We start from the raw sequence: 12,519 nt of genomic DNA, 5'->3' as shown, positions 1-12,519 counted from the left end.
TGGTCATGCACCCTTTGTGAAGCCATTGTTCGCGTATAGTGTAGTATACCGTATACCTCTATGGAATAGGTGCCTTATGGCTAGTGAGACCATTAATATGAGAACGCAATCAATGTTCACGCTTAGACACGTTGAAGACTGTTGACCAAGCGACTTGAATGGGTGCAAATACGGGGTGAAGGCAGCGTCGTAAACATGGGTGTACAAAATGTATGATAAATTGACCTATTTACCTCGATTAGTTCTTTATACGAGGATTTTATGAGAAAGTTAGTTAACATAGGCTTAATAGCATGAAGACTGCATGTCGTGTTAGTCTGCTCCTTTTAGGCCGTGTAGTGGCAGATAAGTGGATTGCTTTATCTTGGCTGTTGTGTTGCCCATACAACTCCAATTTAGCTAGATGGTAAGATTTTTATTTAAACTTCTTTGCGAAGCAATTACTGATCGGATCAATATCATATAGAGTGTCGTTTGGATAAAATTCGGACTGTAACGAAGCCGCGGGCTGTGATCCAGCCCACAGGCCCGTCACGCTCGGAGGGGTTAAATTAGTGATGACAAATAGCGGTGACGTCATCGCCATTGAAGAGCGTATTGATGTTATTGTTTTCAGGAACAGGCACAATTACATGGAAGATACTGTGGAGAGTGGGAGCTGGATTGGGGCAACTGGTTTAGCCAATTACTTCTGGGATGTAGCTTATCAGCGGATTCTTTGCCGACAACTGGGCAATGGCGTAATTGAAATAAAATGTGGTAATATCGTTTCGGCATGCATGAAGGAAAAAACTCTTGTATTCAGTTGCAAGTATTGTCCCTTTCTCTCAACAGATTCGTATGGCAATCTTATAAATTTTGTTAAAAAGCGTGGTTTATTGAATACGATAGAGATCTACAGATCAGAGAGCGTTAGAGTTTGAGTACACCCGTTCGAATTATTTCACAATCTAAATTCAACAGTGATCAAATGCCATTAAAGGGGTTTCGCACAACCGACGTTTCGGCCAACATGTAGCATGCTGTGTAGTACCACGCAACTGCTTAGTGAGACCACTGTATGTATGTACTATCATGCGACTGTAAAGTGAGACCGAGAGACCGGAAGTGGAATGATAAATATAACCAATCACGTTATTGTTATACACTATTAAATCCGTCTTCATCAACTCTCTACAAAGTCTACGATACAACATACGGCGACGAGGATGGGATATAAGAACTTACGTAACCGATACGAGGTATTTTTGGGCATGATGAACTTTTGAAAACCAAGAAAACGAACTTTGAAAAGTGCTGATCCAGACCCATCACATAGACCACTGCTGTACATTGACTGTGTATTTAATGCATAAGCATGGCTGAACATTTGAAAGCACCAGAACCGCTGAATATAAACGCTTCAGATCAGGCCACTGAGTGGCAGCAGTGGGTAGAGGCCTTCGAGATATACGAAGTTGCCTCCGGGTTGGATGCCAAGGATGATAAAATCTGTAGGGCAACCTTGCTTCATTGTATTGGGGCTTTGGTTCAACGCATATTTACCACGCTCCCCGGAGAGAAGAACACGTATACCAATGCGAAGGCGGCATTGCAAGCGTATTTCATGCCAAAGAAAAATGTAATCGCGGAAAGATATCGGTTCCGACAGCGGGCACAGGGTCCGAAAGAAACGATCGATCAGTATATCACTGCATTGCGTGACCTCGTTCGTTCCTGTGACAACGGGACATCGGAGAATGATCTCCTACGGGACCATGTGGTAGAAAAATGCAGGTACGATGACCTAAGGGTCAAACTGCTAGGCCAAGATAAGTAAACGTTGGAGAAAACGATAATCCTAGCACGAACTCATGAAACCGCCCGCCATGAAGCAAAGAACATGACCGAAAAGAAATTCGCTGAAAAGGCATTACGTGTAGAATCGAAGCCTGGCAAAGGCAAAGGCACTTCAGCTACTGGTACTAAATTACCACAGCCTCCCAGAAGTCAGATTATTGACTGAGGGGCGGTAAAGGTATTGTATTGCTCGTACGAAATTCGCTTTAGGGTCGCTCGGGTAGACCTTAAATTACAAGAAATATCATCGATGCCTCGGAATCTACAGTGCATTTTCGGTCTATCCGATCGATCTTGATTAGACAACCAAATACCGCTGGCAAGATAGGCAAGTAGGAAAACCGCGGTCATAAAACACTATTCTAATCAGACTTGACATTGAAACGCTTGCAGAACTCCATCTCATATCAGGCTCCTAGAATCCAGAATGTTGATCTTCTTCCAGAAGGCTCTTTACCTGCGTGTGCTACAGTGCCTAAAACATTTGTATGTTCAAGTCAATATGTTACATGGACAGACTGTCTATTGATATTTCCATGACTGTGTTATTGAGTTCCAATTATTTTCGACAGAGTCTTAACTGAATTATGCATTGTTGACGGTTCACATTCGGTCGTGAAACTCGACGGGCACAATCTTACCAGGCGAGAGTATAGTTCGGTTAAACGGCTTCAGCTGTGACATGTCTCCATGTGGCTTCAAGTCAAAATGTTGTAATATCTGAAAGAAATTTTAACATGTATAAGGGACGATTCTTAAAATGGTAAAAGATTAATGGTGGTGTAGTGTACAGTCAAAATCACAATTGATCCGTCCTGCTTTTTGTCAGTGACGCGCAACGTACGAACGAGTTGGGAGCTAATGACGCACCAGTGAGGCGCTTATCTCTATGTTTCGCGTAAATTATGTGCGAACTCGGCGCGTCCTATGCGCTCGACAGCGCGCCCCTGACGCCAAGGGATGTCAATTGTGATTTGGACTGTACATGGTCAAGAGAGGGAAGATGGAGTTCCTTGTTTACATGTAAAATGTGTGTAGATTAAGTAAGTAGTTTTTACTACTTACATTATTTAAGTAGTTTTACTACTTACTTACTATCTCCAAACGTAGTTCGCAAGAGGGTCATTGTTCCTCTTACAGTAATAACAAGATTATCAAAATCATAAATAATTTTAATGATTGATTCCTATCCCCGAAGTATGGCGCTTTTGCAATCCTTCTTTGACAAAGGAAAATAAATGACGACCAACCAGGGGCCGCCAGTGTACGACCATCACTCCACTGATGGAACTAAAGGGAATTCCCCCTAGCCTTGGCTGGTAGGAATGATGCCACCGCTATACTATCAACAAGAAAACTCGTACTTTCCTAGTAGTATTTAATGCATTTCGTTATCTTAAAAGAAAATCGTGTATCACTCGAGAATCTCGCCACGAGTAAGTACCCACCTGAGATAAATGATACTATTGTGTACCGGTGTAACGTTTCGGTAGTGCCCCGTTTTTCAGTGTTCAACGCAAAAGACAGACCACGACATTTCAATTATAGGGGGAACCGAGAAAAACGAGTCGATCTGATCTACTTATGCGTTCAAAAGCAATGACAGGAAACACCAAGAAATGTAAACACCAAAAAAGGTTTCAGCGGATTGCTTTGAGGCATTTTCTGGTCGGACGCTTACATTGCGCCGTCCAGAAATATCAGAAGTTTGTTCTCTGGCTCACTGATGCCTTACCTTAATAAGAGCAAGATAAAGTTCCAGCTCCGCGAACCTTCTGCCAATACAACTCCTCACACCGTGACCAAATGGCATCGCTGCGAACGGATTGATGTTATCGCCACTTCCCCGGAGCCAACGCTCAGGAATGAAACTCTCTGGGTCTTTATAAGTATTGGGGTCACGACACATTGCATATATGTTGGATGCGACTATGACCTGTGAAACAGCACAAGACAGGCTTGAAAGATTTCAGTTGTGAACGCATTTATACACAGTTATTTATAAAAGTAACACCGTTGACATTAACGAACCATGTCGTAGCCCGGCAAGTTAAATTTAGATTTGAAAAAGGTAGATGGCGGCACCTGGAGTGAGTCACGTGCTTCTACATTGTACTCTCGAAGACACAGCACTTTGAATGATGAACTGCCGTAGGGATGCACGTGTTCGAGGACACGAATGTGGCGCGGAGGGCTCCCGTGCAACAAGGAATGTCACTCGAGTACAACAAAGTTTCATTTTACTTACCCCTGCGTCTACACGGTATTCACCAAGCGTTATCGGCACTCTTGTTTCACGTACATTGAGGAATACTACTGGGTAATATCTGGAGTACAAACAGAAAAGTACATTGTATTAGAAACATGACATAGTATTTCACCACCTTTACCTTTGGTGATCTTGAGTGAATATTAAAATATCAATAACAATGTTACAATATTCACAATATTAAAAACAATTTTGAGAATATTTCACACAATGTTATTTGTTTATCATCTTCTACTGTCCAATTATCACCAGAACTGGTACTTGTGTACTCGTGGACTTCTCATTACTGGTCCTCCCATGCTATCCCGCAGGATGGGAGGGATCGACCAGATCATGTGATGACTGCGCGCACACTGCTAAACCTACAGGATCAGAACATCCGACGTGTAGGACTTGGGTGTGAATGAAAGGAAGATGATACCCAGAGAGAAATCCAAACATATAGACTTGATGGGCGAATGTCGTCGAAGCAGGTTAACGCATATGGCATAATAAAAACGATTTTCCATTTACAATTAATACAACCACACTTTAAAAAATGAGTATTGAAGTACTAAATCTACAGTATTGAAGTACTAAATCTACAGAAGATTTAGCCTGGGTCACAACTGCCCCGATGCACATACCTCAACGTTTCTTTGACCACAGCTCGCAGATACGGCATGCTTTGAAGGTCGTCCGTTGTGGCCGACCGATCGCCAACCACGTGTCGAACCTCATTATAGAGCTTGTCTTTGGTATGTGGATTTTTTGTCAGAAGGTGCACAGCAAAGCAAAGAGAGTTGGATGTCTGTAAAAACGAAAATGGAATTGTCGACACGACTGTATGGAGCTCACAACTTGCATTCATTGTGATGATGCTAGGTATCTGATCTGCTCTACGTAAGGTGATGGATTTTATTTCAATGATCACGGAGACGATCAACACGACATCGCACCCCATAATATATGTGATTTGATCTGTCTGAAAGAATTGCATGTAGCATTTTTGGTATCGGGGAAGAGGAAAAAGAAAAAAAGGATCTTTTTATTTTTGAAAAATGCTTCTGATGACTTTTCTTGACTTTATGACTTTAAGTGTTTATGAAGTCAAGTGTTCATAAAGTCAACGCCATGTTAGCAAATCATTTTCTCCTTCAGATGCTTTTCTACTAAGTGACAATGTTTTATCTATTAACTTCTACTCTGGATAATGTTTTATATACTTACTTCGAACTTCATAGACTGGCGTATTCCAAAGTCAACATATTTCAAATAATCAAAATAATTATGTGAGGAATAATCCCATACTAATAACCCATTTCCTTGTTTTTCTTGATATGCCTTGTATACCCTTTAGCAGGAGTCGGTAATACATGGGCAACATCCATGATCGTTTCCCAATATTGACACCAGAAACCCTGAAAGCACATGACCCAGCTGCGAGAGTGTGATCACCAAGTTTCGTGATGCCAACATTTAATATATGCGAAGTCTTTGAGACATATCAATGCCAACCAACATGAGCTCTGTCACATTAGCCAATAATCAAACGTGATTACCTTCTTCGAATCCTTACCGATTCAACGCGCTATGAGCTCAGGCTAGTCAAATAAGCCTGTAAGCAAATTATATTATTTCCTTCCTCTGGTACTTAGTGTATCAACGCACCCAATATGTCTTCTGCCACATTAGCCCGTGATTATCTTCCTTGAGTTCTTACCGTCCTGATGCAGCATGAACTATAGCTACTAATCATATTTTCGTTCTCTGGTACATACTGTGTCAACGCCGGCTAACATAAGTTCTGTTACATTAGCCACTATGGCATCAAAGGTGAGTTCTTTTTTCGCCAAGAGATAGGAAAGTACGCCTCCTTTCATCTCCTCATCCTCATCCGCAGACCGCGACCGCTCCAGTTCGATCATCTTGCTCCGAATTGTTTTATTTGCTGAAAAAAGTAGCCTAAAGGAAATATAACACGTCTTACACTGTTGCGCTACCTGCAATAATCTTAGCATATACAATATGTTTAAAATGTATCCGAAATAGCATTTCAGAAGTGTCAGACATATTGCGAAGCAGATTATTAATGCTGGAATGCAATGTTCTCCGTTTATCATGTGCATCATCATCATCATCCCAGCCAGCCTCTCCCCCAGATGACCATGTTATTACTATGATATTTGTCCTAGTGAACCAAAGGTTACTATAATAGAATTCGGCTACATGGGTAAAAAAAATGTAGCTAAGACTGTGTTAAGATTCGTATTTAAGATCTTGTTTTGTTTCTCAATATTTATTTTCCACAAGACTTGTAATATTTTGATTAAAGATCACGTAAAAGATGCAAACCAGAATGTTTCGTTTGTTTCGTACCGCATATATTGTACAGGGAACTTGGAAAGAAACGAAATTATCATGTTCATAAGGCGATATCACTCTTGGGTATAACTTAAAGAGTGGGGAACACCACGATGTTTAGCCAAAGACTACACACTCGCCTTGTCAGACAGAACTAGCTTCATCAATTCACTATTCTACTCACCGATTTCGAATATGCCATTCCAGGCATCATTGTGATTGCGATACGTCTTTGTGTTAAACATCTTGTGAAGCCTGAGCATATTGTAGAGAGGCATAGAGGTCAGAAACATCTTCTCGATACTATCAATAAACCTCTGCGATTGGGCATTTACTTTTTCCTCTAAGCATCCGAAACGCTTCTCAAATAGAACAACGCATGCAGCTGAAAAAAGTTGGCATCAATCTGCAGTCCTAAAAAAAGGTTTCGAGCTCAAGTAAAAAAAAATTTTTCAGAAAACTATCAAACACCTAAAGGTAAGGGTTTTTATTTCCTGAAAATTTTTTCAGTGTGATTATTGTGGGGATGGCGATTTTCCTTTTTCTTTTAAAGTTAATTTAATTGCCTACTTGGTGGTTAACTTGTTTCCTGAAAATGTTCCTCTCTAAGCATAATGAGAAGTGTCACGAAATCATTGGGCCAAACAGGTCTCGATTGATAGCGGCGGAATCTCTGTTACTTTTATATACCTCATCAAACATGCTAAAGCTGCTATTCTGCATAACACACACACCTGGTAGATATGGCACGGGCTATTCAAAGGACCGTGTGGGACACCGCGTGTACCATAAATACACTTTAGAGGATATACACTTTTGGCCGATTTTGCCAATTAACCGTTGAGTTTGACTTTAAAACTGTAAAACGCCATTGGATAATATATCAAGGTTGACGATGTCACGTACCTTCCATGCCCCACCTGTAGAATTCATTGGCAAGATTTGGCACGAAAATACCGTCTCCCTTCGTTTTTACACGTTTGATATGCTCAACCAAGTCCACCATCACCTGATCTAACTGCTCGCCATATTCGTTCACACTCTTGGGACGCATCATTTTCTTGTGGATTGCTTTTCTGTACCGCCACCAGGTGTCGTCATCGCTGCAATAGTGGATAAAGTGTTATTCAAGTCGGCTTGAAATTGTGACATCGAAATCATTCTGTTGTGAAATAATTTAAAGCACGTTGTCACTTTAGTTGTAACCTGAAGCTCGGTGGCGTTGTGGTTGTATAGAGTGCAGGACACGAGACTAGATCCCTTCCGAGCCACTCTGTTCTTCCCGCATTAGGGTTTAATGGTGCGTTGCTCCTAAAAACCTGCTGATCCACAGACTGCCCGAATGTGCAGTTCTCTCTTTGTCGTACTGTCAGCCAGGCCGCAAGGTAACGACGCCACCAGTCCACCAGTCAAAAAATAAAAACGGTGGGGGGGGGGCTATAGATACGCAGCCTCACATCCCCCGCTGCACTCATTCCGGGATATCGGAAACGTTTTGGGCAGAGTTTACTTGAAAAAGTGTAATAGAAATGCCGAACTTTAACGTAAACTTCGAAAACTCAAGGAGCCAATTTAGTTATTGATTTCCCCTATATTCGGTGGTGGACTTTAAGAAATGCACAACAAACCACGTATTTCTAGTATATTTCCTTCTTAACACTGGATTCGATCGCTGACCAAGAGATTCCAAACGATCTTGACAAAAACGGTCTTTTTGAATGCAAAAAAATCTACAAAGGAAACTATGTACCCGTATAAAACGTCGACTCATTGGACTGTCTGTATTTGTTGCGCCCCAGAACACCTAGCCGCTAGTAACAAGTTGAAGAGTGGCTTTTCAGCTTTGGTGCTGTGGTTTCTGATATTCGCAGTTTCACATATTTTTCAACCTTACTCGTATGTTTGACTAGCAATGACGAACTTAGTCTAACAGACAAAATCTGGCGGCCTAACCTTGTGAGCAAACCGCGACTCAGACCATTCCGATCCCGATATTCCCCCCAAGCACCGTTGTAAGTACGGCGGGGAAACTTCTCCTCTTGACGCATCAGCTCTGCCACCATGGTAGGATCAGTCATAATGACCATAGGGGGCATGTTGGGCCATTCTGCTTTAAACATCTTCCCATATGTGTCGCTCAAGTTTTTCTGGAAAGATTATGACAAGTGATTGTTATTATTCGAATTGAGTGTTAAAAGACCGGAAAAGGTCTCAAAACCTGAATGTTGATCATGATGATATACCTAATCCATTGAGTTAATTTGCTGCTTTACTGGACAATGGGGCTTGGCGCACACGCGGGTCCACGTTTAAAAACGTCGTTTTGTTCCTATCTTCTTCTCGCTGACACGCTTACCCGCGAATCCTTTAAACATCATGTAAACCTCACACCGAAATTGACTTCCGCTGGTGCAGTACAATATAAAGTTAATTGTATTATTGATGTACACTGTCAAAATTGTTGAAGTACACACCAATTCGACATTCATAGAATCACTACGAGTGTAAACTTGCCTTTTCGCAACCAACGTTATAAAGAATATGCCTGATGGTAATAGAAGCAGGAGAAACACACTGCTGATTGAAGTCAGCATGCAAGTCATACTTGTAGGTTGCGTCGATTGCGGGTCATCAGACCATCCGCTTGAAGACTGGAGTTTTTTACGCTTGGAATATATATCCTTGAATGACCGTGTACAATATGGCATTGTTGCAAAATCCGATAAGAGTAAACGGAATCAAAGTGCGAAATATCAAATCAAGGGGGTTCCACGCATCACACCAGAAATGTACATGCAAACATTTAACTGAGAACATTATTGCCTTTTTTGCAGCCGGGTCTTGAAACATTTCAAGGTTGTAAAGCATATGTGAATTTAGAGCCAGAAGGAATATTGCTACTAGAAATACATGACCACATGAAGCCATGTATAATGTGCTTTATTCCTGCAAATGGCGCTGGCTTTCAGAGGAGAAGAAACAGAGATCCATCGTTCGACTGTTAACAGCATGACGTTCCTGCTGTGGCACATTGGATAAAATAATATGTGCAGAATATGTGGAGGGGCATGAAAATTCAGTAAGGGGTCGGATGTCCAGACCAAACATATGCAACAAACATAATTGCATTAATCTGATCCATCGACAGAGAGTGTCTACCATTGCTAAAGAAATCTTCAGTATCCTTGTTGAAGCCTTTCCAAACTTTCGTTTTATGAAAACTGATATGGTCAACATATTCAGAATGGTGCCTACGACGATGAGAACCGGAGAGCCATAATGCGGAAGAGCCAGATAGATCAGCATTGCCAGTAAGCATGTTGCCAGTCCGCTATGGCTGTTTGATTTGCCGTATTAGTGAATCCATCGTGCAATGAAAAAATCGTTTTCATAATGGAGATCATTGAACCATTTGCAAATGAGTGGTCCCCTGTATATTCCAAGGACTGGATACGAAACAATATGCCCGAGTTAGATACATGTGAAGCAACACTTTAGTTTAGACTGCTTGAAGGAATCAAGTAGTGGTAGCTTAACGCGCATCACGTTTTTCGCCCCCTTACATTCATAATGATAATACAACCTAGTTCCTCGCATGTTTGACATTGATGAATATGCCTAACCTGCTGGACAAAGGCCTCTGCCGGACGATGACTTTGAAGCTGTAATGCGTCATTATCTTTGTCTGCCCCTTCATGATTTAATCATCAAGGGTCACGGATATCCGACAAAAAGAACCAGGTGCTACAAAATTGCCCTCAAGCCTCAAATCTTTATGTTTCGGTGAATTTTAAAACTCAAAACAGCTTTTTCGATACAAAACATGTACGTAAAAATCGTACGCTTTTATAGTCTACACCTACTTCACAGATGTTGTAACTTTTATTTTTGTTGAAAGGGCTGGAAATATTTCGGAATTTCAAAAATTCAGATAAACCTCAGAATTTTCTTGCTGTATTCTTATCAGACAACTGCCCAAAGTCTTTGGTTTTCACTGGAATTTGTAGCCTAACTGTAATCCTCGAATCTAACCCCCATTCTTACCAAGAGGTTTACACTTACATAAAACACATGCATCTGCCCAGAATTGACTTCCTTCATAGCGGTGAAGTAACCTATGAGGGTGGAGATGAACCCTTTTGGTGGCCCGGGTAGCTCTCGCCATGATTTAAAGTTTTTGTCATGGTCCGGGGGCTGAAGTGTTGGATCTGCTTGGGCCTGCACGGATCGTACGAATTGAGCACTGACCGGATGAAGTCGTCTGTGGTGCGAAAGTATCCTCCTCATCTTGATGGAAGTTGCTTTTTATCTGCGTGACAGAAATGAGAGAGATTGTTGTTACAACCATGGAAAAAGTAGAGTTTTTGATACAGCATTATTGGAGTGTTCCCAACACTTGAACAATGCGTGATATTAACTCTCCAACGTATCAAACTGTCTGAGGATCTTGTCGGTAAGACCAATTATTTGAATTCTTGAACCCCCCCCCCCCCCCTGTGATATTGGTTTCTTAAAACACATTTATCATACTCTAAGTGCCCTCACTGATCCGATAGACAAAACAACAGACAGCAAAATTTTCCAAAAAATTCCAAAATGACACTATTTTAAATCTTTCGCAATCTTTCGGCGAAAGATTTCAAATAGTGTCATTTTGGAATTTTAAATGAATTTTAAAGCGGGGTTTATACGCTGATGTCACGTTGCAAAATCTAGCATCCTTGCAGCCTCTGGCCAATGTATCGACCTGTCAAGATGATGGACCGCGCACGGGGGCACATATTGTCCAGTCGGGATTAAAATTGAAATTCAGTCTAGCGCCCTTTGACGATTTGAAGGGTCTGGGAAAGGGGTGATTTTTACTTGATATTCTTAAACAAAAATAACCCCTCGTGTTTTGAAGGAGGGGGGGGGGGGAGGGGAATATATGAGTAATATCGAGAGTTATCTTCGGTTCAAAAGCCTTGTTCACACCAGTTTGAAAACGTTGTGCAATGCGTTATGCTTGTACACTCCAATGCATTTGCACTCGGCTTAGTGTACAGATGTGTAGGCCCTATGCTTGTTTCATTGGGCGAAATCTTACTTTTTAGCACTTACCTTGCTATTGGGCGAATCCTTAACAAGTCGTTCGTTTCACGTACATGTACATTTAGGCCCAAAACCGAAAAAAAACAACAACTAATAAAATACAGCAAATGATGAGGCAATGACGGTACGTGGGGCGAAGTCATACTTCTTGGCCCTTACCTTGCTATTGGGTGAATCCTTAACAAGTCGTTCGTTTCACGTACATGTAGGCTAAAACAACGAAAAACACCAAACCAATATAATACAGCAAATGATAAGGCAATGACGGTAGTGATAGAGGTCTAAATGGACACACATAAACCACATATCAAACCCTGTATGGCGTGCCACAAAATTAGGCCTATATATATCACCGTAGTCTGGCAATACTGGTAAATATGTCACAAAGGCCATACATGAGTGTGCTTAATTATATTGTCATATTCACAATATGAATGCGTAGACTAGCGTAAAGCAGGTAGAGTCGTTGTGTAGGAACAAACAACATCAAGATCACGGTCATGATGACAATAAAAGACCCAATACATCTTCGAAAACGTCGACGTTAAACAAAGAAGAATACTAGTAACCCTTCAAGGCCAAAAAGTCGATTCACGGGTTAAAAATAGTCCAAAATGACCTCCAAAAGCTGAAATTATCACGGTCAACAAACAACAAAAATGTTATGATTTAAAGAACTTCAGATCGAATAACTTTTATCAGCGTTAAAATGTTATAAGCAACTGGTTTTCGCCATATCAACTGGTTAGGGCATTAGCATTTTTAAACTAGTGTGTATACCCTTAAGTATACAACCGCTGCGCATGCCCAGTGGTACCTTACATCACTAATACGTCATGGTCGACCACAGGCGCTGCCAAATCATTTTATGAATCGCCAGAATTAGTAAAATCCTAGAGAGCTAGTCGATACCCCATCCCTTATCTTAATGAAACGGCCAGGGGCCATTGTGCTCACCGTATAGATATTTGGTGCTT

General features: G+C 41.3%; 1 protein-coding gene across 2 annotated transcripts; it reads right to left on the bottom strand.

Annotated features, from left to right (window-relative positions):
• Positions 1-393: 393 nt before the first annotated feature.
• LOC135489269 (cytochrome P450 27C1-like) lies at positions 394-12,271 on the bottom strand. Of its 2 annotated transcripts, XM_064774544.1 has the most exons (11): positions 12,112-12,271; positions 11,702-11,752; positions 10,514-10,760; positions 8,405-8,598; positions 7,358-7,554; positions 6,636-6,836; positions 5,869-6,038; positions 4,735-4,898; positions 4,088-4,166; positions 3,575-3,775; positions 394-2,559 (listed from the first exon to the last, which is right to left on the bottom strand). In XM_064774544.1, the coding sequence occupies exons 3-11, from the start codon at positions 10,736-10,738 to the stop codon at positions 2,443-2,445; spliced, it is 1,548 nt and encodes a 515-aa protein (XP_064630614.1). In that variant the 5' UTR covers positions 10,739-10,760; positions 11,702-11,752; positions 12,112-12,271; the 3' UTR covers positions 394-2,442. The 2 variants fall into 2 exon arrangements, with proteins under 2 accessions (XP_064630614.1, XP_064630613.1); XM_064774543.1 differs by lacking the exon at positions 12,112-12,271 and having other exon boundaries at positions 11,552-11,962.
• Positions 12,272-12,519: the final 248 nt, after the last annotated feature.

This window comes from Lineus longissimus, chromosome 6 (genome assembly GCF_910592395.1).
Source record: "Lineus longissimus chromosome 6, tnLinLong1.2, whole genome shotgun sequence".
Taxonomy (NCBI): Eukaryota; Metazoa; Nemertea; class Pilidiophora; order Heteronemertea; family Lineidae; genus Lineus; species Lineus longissimus.
Note: the sequence above shows the minus strand (reverse complement) of the source record. Positions and strands in the feature narration are given on the sequence as shown.

Coding starts and splice junctions, on each gene's coding strand:
- LOC135489269 (XM_064774544.1), bottom strand. CDS start 10,738: ATGAGGAGGATACTTTCGCACCACAGACGACTTCATCCGGTCAGTGCT. Junction 7,555..8,404: donor AGTCGCGGTTTGCTCACAAG/GTTAGGCCGCCA, acceptor CCACTATTGCAG/CGATGACGACACCTGGTGGC. Junction 6,039..6,635: donor GAATGGCATATTCGAAATCG/GTGAGTAGAATA, acceptor TACTTTTTTCAG/CAAATAAAACAATTCGGAGC.